The sequence below is a fragment of the Gymnoscopelus braueri genome, assembly GCF_963280865.1.
Source record: "Gymnoscopelus braueri genome assembly, chromosome: 18".
In the NCBI taxonomy this organism is placed as follows: domain Eukaryota; kingdom Metazoa; phylum Chordata; class Actinopteri; order Myctophiformes; family Myctophidae; genus Gymnoscopelus; species Gymnoscopelus braueri.
In genome coordinates this window covers 32,406,261-32,418,957 of record NC_137618.1, presented here as the reverse complement: position 1 = coordinate 32,418,957, position 12,697 = coordinate 32,406,261, and the positions used below count along the sequence as shown (strand labels likewise).

At 42.1% G+C, this 12,697-nt stretch overlaps 1 protein-coding gene across 2 annotated transcripts in view; it reads right to left on the bottom strand.

Annotated features, from left to right (window-relative positions):
- The window catches only part of LOC308073735 (FERM, ARHGEF and pleckstrin domain-containing protein 1), a 65,164-nt gene extending 56,689 nt beyond the window's left edge, over positions 1-8,475 (bottom strand). For both annotated transcript variants that reach the window (XM_080412830.1, XM_080412831.1), the window contains exons 1-2: positions 8,301-8,475; positions 4,633-4,832 (exon numbers count right to left, since the gene is read on the bottom strand). In XM_080412830.1, coding sequence (XP_080268956.1) covers positions 4,633-4,806 — 174 coding nt within the window. In that variant the 5' untranslated portion in view covers positions 4,807-4,832; positions 8,301-8,475. The remainder of the gene's footprint in view (positions 1-4,632; positions 4,833-8,300) is intronic.
- Between the last annotated feature and the right edge of the window lie 4,222 nt (positions 8,476-12,697).

Genomic DNA, 12,697 nt, shown 5'->3' with positions numbered 1-12,697 from the left:
AGTATAAAAGAGAAAGAAATAATTGATATATTTATTGAGAAAGAGAAAGACAAGTGGAATGTGTTCATATTCTTTTGTTGCATATCACTAAGGTTTGACCGGTGCTAATTGACCCTGACTTTTTCCTTCATGCTGACAAATGAGCACGGAGCACTGTCCTTCCCCATTTATACTCATCATTCCCATCTCCCTCTCCACAAGTTCCATTCAAACACATCACCCACTCACAGGTCCTCTGCTGGTGGAGCTTTCACCACCCCTCAGCGTCATCCACATAGTTCCTTCGAGGACATGTCAGACCAACGACTACTGGAAAGACAGAGAAGAATGTGGACCCGTTCCTCTAATGCAGTGGTTTTCAACCAGTGGTCCGGGGACCACCAGTGGTCCTTGGGGGGTGCCATGGGGTCCCCAGCGAAATTAGTTAACATAGCGTCACAATCATTTTAACCACTTAGCATTGGCTATTCAAAAATAGCAGATATACAAGCTCACAAGCTTGTAGATCTGCTTTCTTTTTTTAATCTTGAAAATGTGTGCATATCTTTGAATATATATATCTTTTAAAGCGAACATTTTTTACTCAAATCTTTGCTTATGGGGGTCCCTGGCACAAAACCGCGGCCAAATATATATCAATTTAGGGGTCCTTGAAATGAAAAGAGTGGCATTTTGTGGTCAAGTGGTGCAGCACTATCCAGTCAATAGTCTGGACAACAGTCTGTCTTGTCTGCACTACAGACGCTTGTTCACACAGCCAGTGTACTAAGTAGGCCACAGTATGGTATGTGACCCACGAGATAGATAGATGGCCCCTTTTTGTTTCTCGACCATCTGATACCCTGCCTGGCGAGGTGGAATCCTATCCCTCTGAGCCAGAGGAACAGGAACCATAGCCTTGTGTATCAGTTACGGTTGGGGGTTGGCACTTGTGTTGTTTTTTCAGGCACAATGAGCATAAATCCATCTCAGATTAAGTCCGTCACTAATGGCACAAAATGTTCCTGTAATGAAAATACAAGATCATCAGCTAACTGCTTGTGAAAAGTGATTTCGAAACCACACAATCATCTTCCCTCACCGCTGCAGGGGTAACATCAATCTCTGTTGGGCACAAGCCAAGCTAGCCATTCATTTAAGCATCCCCTGCCTACCTCTGCAGATGGTTGACATTCCCATTTGCTAGAATGAACTGGACCACACCAAACACAGTCATTACATGATCATGAGCGTGTGTAAACAGCAGATAGTTATTGACACCCTCATGCTTGTGGCATCCAACATGAAGGCAAGTCCTGCTAAATAATCTGTTTCAACCAGCCTCCTTCGAAGGGTGCTACTAGGACAAAACCCATCAGTTGGGATGGGAGAGGAAGCACTTTGGATGAATGGATGTAGACCTGAGTGCTACAAGCATAACATTTTCAAATGGTCCACTGGCTACAGAGGCCAAAAAAAGAAAGGCATCTCGTTATCATCCTTAAAGGATAAGCTTTGTACAGTGAGCTAGGCAAATGGAGAGGAAAGCCAATTTTGTATTGTATTTGTTCGAAAGATAAGCAACCTTTTCTCACCCGTAATATGCACCAGTGATTTTGGAAAATGGTCTCCATAGGACACCGTAGGCAATACGCAACCCCAAAAAGACCACTGACATTTCTTCCACCAGTGCTGCGACAACTGAAGAGATTGAATATGTGTTAAATTGAGCATTGAGAAAAGCTTTCTGGTAGAAGGGCCCCTCTCTCTCCTCTCTCCTGTGCAGTCTCTTCGGCTTGCATCAGCTCAGCCTCCTTGCAGCCCATTACAAAAGCCAGACTGACCGCACAATCACCACAAATCAACTAAATCATTGTGACACTGTTATGTCTGCAAGAATGCCAGCCAATGATTGACAAACCGAGGTGAAATGTATGCATGATCCGTACAAAATAATACCGCAGTTTTGCAGGGCTTATTGAAAGGCAAAGCATGAATGTACAGTAAGTGTAAATTATAGTGCACAAAAATGAATACGTTCCTCATCCGGTTACACTGACGATGTTGGTTTGCTGTAACTGCTGAGTAAATACAGTATAGTGCACTTGTGAGAATACAGATCGCAATGTTACAAATCATCTGAGATAAATAATGCAATGCCAAAAATGCAGCAAAAGGTGTCATTTGGGGCACATAGAAAGATCTTCTAATTAGTCGCTGACACAGTCTGCACACAAACGCCAATTACTCTTTTATTATGACTCCTTTATTATGACTCACCTCACCCAAAGGACACAAAATAGCTATCAGGCACAATCTGAGTTAAATGAGGACTGAAATCTCACGGTAAGATTCTCAAGTGAGCCACGTGTGATGTACGGCACATGAGAGCGCTAGCAAGACACATTAGGGCTCCATGCTTTCTGAAGCAGTGGTTCGCAAATGTTTTCATGTCAAGGACCCCCAAAATGATATGTATTTGGCTGCGGACCACCCACATCTAAAAAATATAGCTCATAGCACGGCACTCTGTGCTGCGCTATGAGCATGTATATCTGCTATTTTTTAATAGCCAAAGTACAAAATATGGTTAAAGTTGTTAAAATGATTGTGACGCTATATTAACTAATTTTGCTGGGGACCCCTTGCAAGGACCCCTGGGGGTCACCGGACCCAACTTTGAGAACCAATGCTTTGAAGGACTGATCAGGGCCTGAGCAGGAAGTCTGATAGCACACTGTGGGAATAAAGACTTCAACCACAGTGCTTGGGAAACAGTCGACCAGACATATCCACAACACACTGCCCACTCACTATCCGTTCCGAGTTCAGTTTCAAGTAGCTTTACTACCAAGCCCCATTCATTGCACACTGAAAAACGCCTCTGTTCCATTTCCCTCCATCACCACTTCTCTGCTCTTTTCTCTATCTACTCATCTATCTCCCTCATTCTGAGGCGGAAGTACTGTGGTCAGAGAATTGCTAGGTCGTCTATTCTCAGGAAAATAGCAGTCTTTTCCCTTACTCCACCCTGCGTTTGTGCTGCTAAATTGGGGTTGTAGAGTATACCTTATTGAAATACCACAAGTTCAGAGGAATGCTTGGGGGAAGTGCATCTAATCTCTCTCTCTCCACATCTCACATCTTAACACTTTGGTTTGGTGCTGCCTAATTGAATGCATACATCAACTCAACATCAAGCAACATAATATATGCATTAAAAAACATATCCAAAACTGTCATTTTGACAAACATCTGCTTTAGATGCAGTCCATTTCATGTAAATATCTTTACCTGGCAGTAAAGACTAGTATTTGCATACAAGTTTAAAGCCATAGATCAAAATAAACAAAAAGTATCTAAATTTATATTTGTTTAATATCTATTTTTAGATTGTGTTTGAATAATATGGTTAATCAATACCTGGGATCGATCACAAAAGCAATTCAAATGACACCTCCACCCATTCAAGAACATTAAAAACCAACCTTTCTATCCAACTACCTATATTAGTATAGTATATCAGCGCCTGTGGGTCTCACACGTCTATGTCTGCAAGTGAAGAACTGTGAAATACCATGTGCATGGAGCCAAAGTGTTTGTGTTGTGAAGATGTCAGGTCTCTGACTCGGGATGTGATAGCAGAACAGTTCAGTCGTTCCTAGCGCAGCACACTTTCCCAAGGATGTATTAATAGTTTCAAGGGGTCTAAAGAATGATAAGAGGCTGCTAGTCAACAATCAAAGATCACTGCACCATGCTAAAGACTATTTTATACTCTGTTGAAAGACTGTGCCAGCTGACAGAAATAGTACTTTTTACAGATATTTTATATATATATGTATACTAGGGGTGTGCCGATTTCACGAAACGATACGATATTGGGCACACAACTTCGATACGATTTCGATACGATACGCACTTTTTTATTATGAAAATATATGGGGGAGAAAAAAAGCAAATGCAAACAAATATTTCTGTTTTTGCATTATTCAGACATGCAAACTTGTAGCTTTTCAGCTTCCACTAGCCGTTTTGAATCCAAATAGGGCAATAGTGTGGCACCTGACCCGAAAAAAACACAACATGTTGTCACCCTTTTCACCTCGGGATGTTTGCATGCCTGATTATTATTATTGTAAAAAATATATATATATATTTTTTTTCTTCCCCAAAACGATACATATCGTCACGAAAACGTATCGCGATATATCGCGGGACGATATATCGGCACACCCCTAATGTATACTGTGTATATATATACTGTATATATATACAGTATACTGTATAGTTGTGTTATAGATGTTATAACTATATACAGTACATAGCTGTATATTAACATCAAGCCAATTAGCAATTTCTTTTTTTTTTCAGCTGACACAGTAATTTGATGAAGTCTGAATTAACTTTAAAGATGTGAGCCAGCTGACTTTATGGAGATCACTCCCATCTCATTCATGTATTCAGCACTTTTAAGTTATTCAGTTGCCATGCCAACTGGTTGCCAGGTTAACGACAGACTGCTGCTGCAATGATAAAGACAAGAAATCTCCCTCAGCCACACGGTGTGGGAGGGCGAATAATGAAGAATCACATTCTGACTTTAATATTCTCATCAGGAAATGTCCCTGTAGGAATAAATTAACAATTTACCGAGATGTCGAAAAGCTCCTCCGTGTCATCCAGCATGCGCACCCTGATGCTGACTTGTCGTCCCGGGGGCATGGTTGGAGGCTTGTGGCCGGGGTCCAGGGTACTGATGCCCAGAGTCTCTGGGGCTCCAAGACGCTGGCCTGCTCCGGCGGCCACTGGTTCTGGCTCTACCATGGTGCTCTGCGCTGATGCTGCCCAGCCTGTACAAGAAGCCAAGGTATGTGAGGAACTGGAAGGTGCAAACACTCAAACACACACAAATGTATCTCTATGCACAGCGATGCCAAAATTAGGGAGATGTCTGTCAATGTATGTATTAAAACTGATTTGAGAATACACACACTCCAGATTCCTGCTATCGGACGCAAGTACAGAAGTAGATGGTTTACATGAAATACATTAGAGCACAGAGGAGAGATTTCATAACTTTGTGTGTCACAGTAAAGCCCAATTTATTCTCTGTTGTACGACTGTGTCATGTGCCGAAAACAGCCGATCTACAAGCTCCCAACGCGTCACGGAATCGGATGCAACATGTTGTGAGCTTGTAGATCTGCTATTTTGGTTGCACGACACCATCGTTTGAAGTACAGTATAAATCATGCTTAATGATGTAACTGCAAATTACGTATTTGCACTCTAAGCTAATGGGTGATAATTGAAGCCTTTGGGATAACCAATTACTGTACAAAGAGTCTCTGTGATTTCAAGGCACAGTGCAGCCTAAATGTAATAACTGAATAACATATCTTGGCTTTAAAGATCAAAGAGTCAACAGAATGACTTGAATCAGGAAGTCGTACAACTTAGTACCACACAGACACAGGTTTTTATTGTTCCCAAGGGCATCATGTCCGATCTAAAAGTGGAAACGGAAGCAACGTTAATGAATTGGGCTGTATGTATTGGCAAGTACACACTGTAGGTAGGTACTGTAACAGATAAAGCCCACAGTTCAGTTATCTACTGTAGATTCAGCTGTGAATATTATATTTGGTTAGGCAGTTGACGGTTGAATGTTCTTCACCATGGGGAACTTGCTGCTCAGATAACTTGAAACGTGAAGTATAGCGTTAATATTTGCAGAATAATAACTTAATAATCATTAATAATAATAATAACAAAAAACATTTGCAATTGTGGTCACCAATGGGCCCTCAGTGATGTTTTAATTAAAGCTGAGCCCCAGTATTCCTAAATGATGCTAAAATGTGACACATTCTGTGGCTATTTATGAAGGCTAGCCCCCAGGTGCTGGAATATGTTGGGACTAGTCATGGAGCCATTCATTCTGGGTTGACACATGAGAAGGCCACTATCTGCCCCTGCCACCCCACCCCACCCCCTGTCTACACAGCCAGACCCCCAGAGGCCCTGTTGTCCTCCTTTAATTCTCCCTTCATCACACATTCCTGCCTGCTGATGTCACCTCAAGACCCCACCAACTGGTTCATCGGCGTGTGGTGGTAGTGGGCACTGGGCAGTTGTTCAGACAACACAGTGGTGGGTGGGTGTCGTGGCAACTTAGAACTTACAATGTTGCCAAGTTCAAGGTTCTGAAAGCTAAGTAAGACATTTTCAAAGAGCGGACATTTCAATCCAAGGGAGCCTGCACAGGCTAAAAGTGTACGCTATCTGTTTAATTCTAACATATGTCTAAAGAGCGGATCAAACAAACTGTTTGTTTCCAGTGAGGGGGGGAGCGGTCCTCCACTGCATGCAGTGAATGAGTTCATACTGTAGTTGGAGTGAGGTTGTTGAATCAACTGCCTCTTCAAACAGCTGACCATGTGTAGCGATAGTGTGTGTGCTCATAATTTGCACCTGTCCATTCACTGTCATCACAAGGCAGTGCGTGAGATGAGATCTGTTTGAGTTTTCCACCGTTCTCCATTCCCTTGGTTGGTTGATAGAAACCAGAGTTAACGTGGTCGTCGGGGTCATAGAATGAAAAATGCATATCGCTCAGTCCAAACCTCAATTATGACACAGTACCCCTTCATGCCACCATCGCAGGCCCTTGGCTTGATCTTTTGGCAAGTGTTTTATGTCAAGTCTGTAGATTCATGGCTTATATGAACCCACGCATGCAGTAACCCAACACTCTTCAAACAAAAGATGAGTGAAACAGAGGGCAATGAAAGAGCAGACAGTGATTATTTCAGCCAACACCTACCCCACCCTGCCCCCAAGCTCATGAATCAACCAGTCATGAGCTTCAGTCTATGCAGGTCTTCTAAATAACTAACCCAGTTTATCTGGCCCCAAAAAACTAACACAAAAAACAACAACATACGAAACAGTCACCACTCACCAGGCAATGGCATCCAGCTCCACACACGCTACCTTGTTACAGGGGTGGTGTGACATGGGCAATTTAAGCTCAGTAGATTGGGATTCAATGATGGAGGGTCATTTACAAATCCATATGTCTAATTTAATAGTCGACTCTACTCTGACAATTGCAGAAGCTCTGCAACGCGTTGTGTGAGCTTGTAGATCGTCGCCCGATACCGTCGTACGAAGAAGCATAAATCAGGCGGAGCGTTTTCTGGGGTGAATTACCCTGCCTTTGAACTTGTTTGCTTGAAATTCCCCACAACTGTGTAACATGTAGCTGGTGTATAGTCAGTAACTGTAACAGTGCTTTCTCTGTCTGTATGCTGGGGCACACACACTCCACTCCACACACACACAGAGCCCCTTCAGTGCAGTCCAACACATGCAGGCACCATTTCTGCAGCTGCACAGCTGGATTTCATTACTGACAGCTGAACGGCCAGAGGAGAGGACTGCATGGTTGAGCCAAGAGTCTCTACCTGAAACATGCCCCCTCAAAAGCCCCCATTTCCACTTTATTCAGCACCACGGATCTGCATTGATCCTTGGGTGTGGCTCGCCTTTGCATGGTATGGAAGTTCCCCGCTGATATCAGTGAGACAGCAGCACAACATGTGTGCATTTAAGGCAATTAAGATGTTGCGTCGGGCATTGGATGATTCAATGTGAGATGACGATGACCCAACAACGCGCTACCCTGGTGCCATAATAACCCAAATTGAATGGGGAATTTAAGTATTTTCACAAGAGCCGCATTCTACACAGTTAAGTATTAATCAAAGAAAAATGAAAATCAATGCTGATCTTCCTTCCTTCCATGTGTACACTGTTCCCGCAAAGGTCTGAGTGTGTTGACATCATTAATGTAATCTAGGTTAAGAGAGCAGGCTACAGCAGGTAATCCTAAAGACATTAGTATGCAGCCACGCGTAGATGTGACTGACATGGACCGCCTGCCTCACCTGACCGACTAGGCAACAAAGTAGCAAATCCACAATGTGCAACATTTTGACATTAAGCGTAATTTAAATGTGGATCATAGTTCATTCCGCCACCAAGCCATGACTGAGTGAAATGTCTGCAGCATTACATTCATTTACCTTCGGTATGTCTGGGGCTCTGGGCAGTGACCGCTATGCTTAAGTACATATACATGCACTAAATAAAGCTTAGACGTTGCGTTTCAAGTATTTTTCCATAAATCCACTAAAGCCACATCAATCGGTGGCAAAAAAAATACTTCCCCGACTTAGGTCTAATCTCCTCAAACAAGTTGATCACACCTTCTACACACAGAACTTGAGCTATTATTAATAATGGAATCTTACCCCTTCTTTGAAATGTGGGCAATCCACGTATGTATTTCCCAGCTGACAGAAGATATTACATCCACCTTCAGTCGCAGCGAGCAGCTCAGGAGCCTGGTTCACTTTTAGATGCTGGACGTTCCGGAGAGAGGCTTTTTCATGGTCGCCATTGCGGACGACTCTGCGTGTATGCGCCGAGGAGAGACTGGAACGGGATTACATTGGAGCGAGCGGCAGATCCACTTGGTGCGAACTCACACAATGAAGGAGGTGCAGTGCCTCCAGCTTTTGTAACAGACCGCGTCGACTGAATAGCAATAGCACCATCTAGTGGTGGCATGTGGAATTCAAAAACAAATTCCTAGTATGCCAAGTATTACATTGATTTCTTAACAGCTATTGGTTGATCTTCATTCTATTTTATTTTATTTTATTTTTTAATTTATACTTATTTATTTTTTATATCCAAGGCTACTTACAGTACTTACTTATGCTACTATTGATCGATTGATTGATTGATTGATTGATTGACTGACTGACTGACTGACTGACTGACTGACTGACCGACCGACTGATTATTCTGAAGTAAAACAATTGTTTAAATTGAATTTAATAAATTCTCATTTCGAATCCGTTTTTCTTGTGGTCAACTTCAGTCACTTGTATATCAACATTTTCAGTGAACAGTAATAGTTCACCCGAGCCCACTGCTGAGAGAGCTGAAGTCGATTTTAATAATTGTGACAAATGTCAGTGTTTAATCATGCAGAGAGATCAAACATCTTATTCTGATCGTTTGAAACCAGTCCTACCTGGTTTTCTTTCCAATATGATGGACATGTAATGACTTGCCTTCTGAGTGAGGAAGGCAAGGAAATCATGTCACAGACTTAGCGATAGCGTAGAGGGACATTACTACAGTGAAAAACACTTTGCAACATTAACTTTATGAAAATATTAGTGTTATTATGAAGTTACTATTATGCCACTAGTGGGAACTGTGTACTGCACTTCATACATGATCCACTAGAGGGCACCTTGGTTAGTCTTGAAGAATGAGAAGCAAAACACCCACATCTTTAGGATAAAAAATAAAAAGTGAAAAAACAAAAGCTATTGATTATTCCCTTTTCCATTCAATTTGCACTACTGCTGATAGGTAATAAAAGCAGATGAAATTTAACTGGCACAACGCAGCCTATTTGTGCCCTAAATTCTAGGACCCAAAACACATTCTTTTCCAAGCAGTGGTTTTGTTCCATTCTCACCAGTTGCCAGTAGGAGAGCTGTATTTCTAATCATCGTGTGGATCCTTCCACAGATGAAAAATGTATCTTGGAAAAAATTATGGCACATCTGAGCTTAATGCTTTGGTATGCTTGCTTATTGATATATTGAGATACCAGTTATTGTAATGTATTGCACATCCCAAAAATAGGAATAGACTTAGAAGAAAAAACATACAAACAAAAACTGGGTGGTCTGGGGACTATAAGGTTGCATATATAGGGTTTATCTCCCACCCATTGCAAATCACAAGCTATAATGTTGCTCTATTTCCCTGCTTCTGGTTTGTTACTCAGGGACTCTTTGCTCCTCTTTATGGAGAGTGTCCTGGGGCTGTGGTCTGGACCAGTGCCTCCTCAACACCCACTCCACCATGTTCCTGAGTCTGGGGACAGGCATAACAGACACAAGCACACAGTGTGGTGGAAGGCTAGAGCTAGGCTTCATTTCATGTTAGCTGTCCGCCCACCTCCTCACTGGCAGGAAGAGAGATCTCCTACGCCTTGTGATATGGGACTGAGATGTAGAAATCACACTCAGTGTCCTGGCAGCTTCAAGAAGCCCTCTGGAGACATCTGCTTGGAAGTAGGGAAAAGATGAACATTCAAACAGGGGGTGTGAATCAGAGCAGGAAAACTTCAGCAGGGAAGAGAAAGTGGAGGAAAAACTAGTGATGTTGTGGATTAGGAATAATAGCTTAATGTAATTTGAGCCACGATCTGGCTGGGTAATGACCTGGAATTATATTTTCTATCAATTCATGTTTTAATTTCTTAACCACTTTAACACTGTTATGTCAGTTTTGGGCATGTCATCGCAGGTGAAAATGTAAAATAAAAAACTGTTTTGAAAATGTTTAGATCTACAAATAGTAGATCTACAGTACAAGCTCTAAACTCATTGTGGTGTGACACATTATGAGCCTGTAGATAGAACATTTTGTTGGTAAGTTGTTAAAGAAGCTATATAATGTAGGCCTAGCTTAGCCTGCCTTCTCGGTGCCTCTCGTGACTGGCGGGTGGAACTGGAGACACCTTCTGCACTTTCTCTTCTTCAAATGGAGTCTAGTGTGCCCGATCCATTCTGCTTCTCGTAGGCATCTGTGGGCTGAATAGGCAAACCTGCTCGCAGAGGCTGTTGGGACAAAATCCTTGCATAAAGGCCTGCAGAGCAACTTCCTCTGGAACCAAGTCAAACTAAATGTAATGCCTCAACTCCTACAATTCCAAGTGCTTGTCATGGTGGGGGGTCCCCAGTTCAAATATGATTATTTTGGGGGGTCACGGCCTAAAAATGTTGAGAACCACTATTATACAGCACTGAGAGCACAGAATGAATTGGACTCCATGGAGAGTAACAAAATATTTACACATAACTATATATATATATTTTTTTATCAAGTGACAAACCTGTTGCACTATACACGCTTTGTGACTGACAGCCTCCATATGTACTGACAGACAATAGACGAGATCCCATAGCATCGTTGTTGATCAGATGGTCCTGGCACGGCTGTCCACCGGTGGAGGCATGAAAACAGTTTTGAGGAATGAAATCCTATCAAAAAAAGTGTGACAAAGGACCCACATGTCACAAAGGCTGGTGTGGTCCTTTAATATGTTATTGATGAGGAGTTCAGCTGTCTTCACGTTACAGACTTCATCAGCAGGTGGGTTGTGATGATGTAGACTGATTAAGCAGCTACAGTAATTGTCCTTTAATGAAAACATGGTGGCAGGTTGTGCATTTAAATGAGGCTGTAATAATGACTCCTTATTGAAGGACAGTAAAACAACGGTTCAAAAGCACTCACAGACATAAACACAGACATGTGCTTCAAAATGTGCAAAACCACAAATCTGTGTTGCACTGGCAGAGGCAGAGATATTCACTAGAATTCTGATATAATGTCAGGTTCTATTATGGCCACATGACATGCCCAGAGAACAGTGAATAACATGAAATCTTGATATAATAGTGGAAAAAGCCAAGGTAAGTAAATCAGTAAAGAAACAGGCATTCATACTGCTGTGTACATTTTCAACATGTAATATTTCTCTGTTGTAGTGGGGAAACAATCAAAAGCAAGTCAACAGCATATCCACCTGTTGTTGTTGTACTGTAGTTGTTGCACTCCTTAAAGGGAATGCGACTGACTGGTGTAGTTTAATCAACAAACACACACAGTGCCTTGCTTGTCCAACTGCTGGTTGAGTTGCTGGAGGAGCTGTATTATAATACAAAATAAACAGGAGCCAAACCGGAAATCACACACAACAGATCTGTTATTAACTAGGACATTATGTGGATCTTGGATCCCTGGCCTTCGTTTTGTTTTACAATTACATCACTCTACATCAGGGGTCGCAACATTTTTGAGACGAAGTGCCATGTTTTTCTTTTCTTGACATTTATCATATACATACAAACATTTTCTTTCACATCAGGACATTGTAATGATCATTAGAGGAATAACGCCCACCTATCTCCCAGATCCCACCTCATCTTATTCATCAGTCAGAGTTCAGCGTTTGCATACCTGTTTTTTTTTTTACTTTGCCTTGTCTGCTTGATCTTTGAAAGAAAAATAAAATCCTTTCTCTAACACTTATGCTGCCAGTGTGCCAGTGATTACCCTCCCCCGTGCCAATGATGGCACCTGTGCCTAAGGTTGCTTACCCCTGCTCTACATGTAGGCCTACAATGAAAAATAGCCTGCTGTTGATAACCTGGCACCATGAGCGACCACTCAGATCTATTTAAAGTGCTAATTTCGTCAATGTGCTAATTTAAAGTGCAGAAGCGGGTTTCTTGTTGTCTTCGTAAATAAATAAGGGTACAAATATGGGTATACTGTATGATGAACAAATTATCACCTAGCATTTGCTGCACTTTATCCAACCTCGGTCAGGCATATTGTTTATCAGCATATGGTACAGCCCAGTTATAATTATGGGGTGGTAAAAGCTCTGCATTCCCCCTGGAACCCTCAAACATTTTTCCAAGCCGTCAGCGACAACTATGTTATTTCTGTAAATTCATATTCTCAGACCCACTGTATCGCATTCTATGGGATATGTATGTGCTATGAGGCTATGGAGTGAGTGAATCGGGGTGAAGCTGTCCATCCA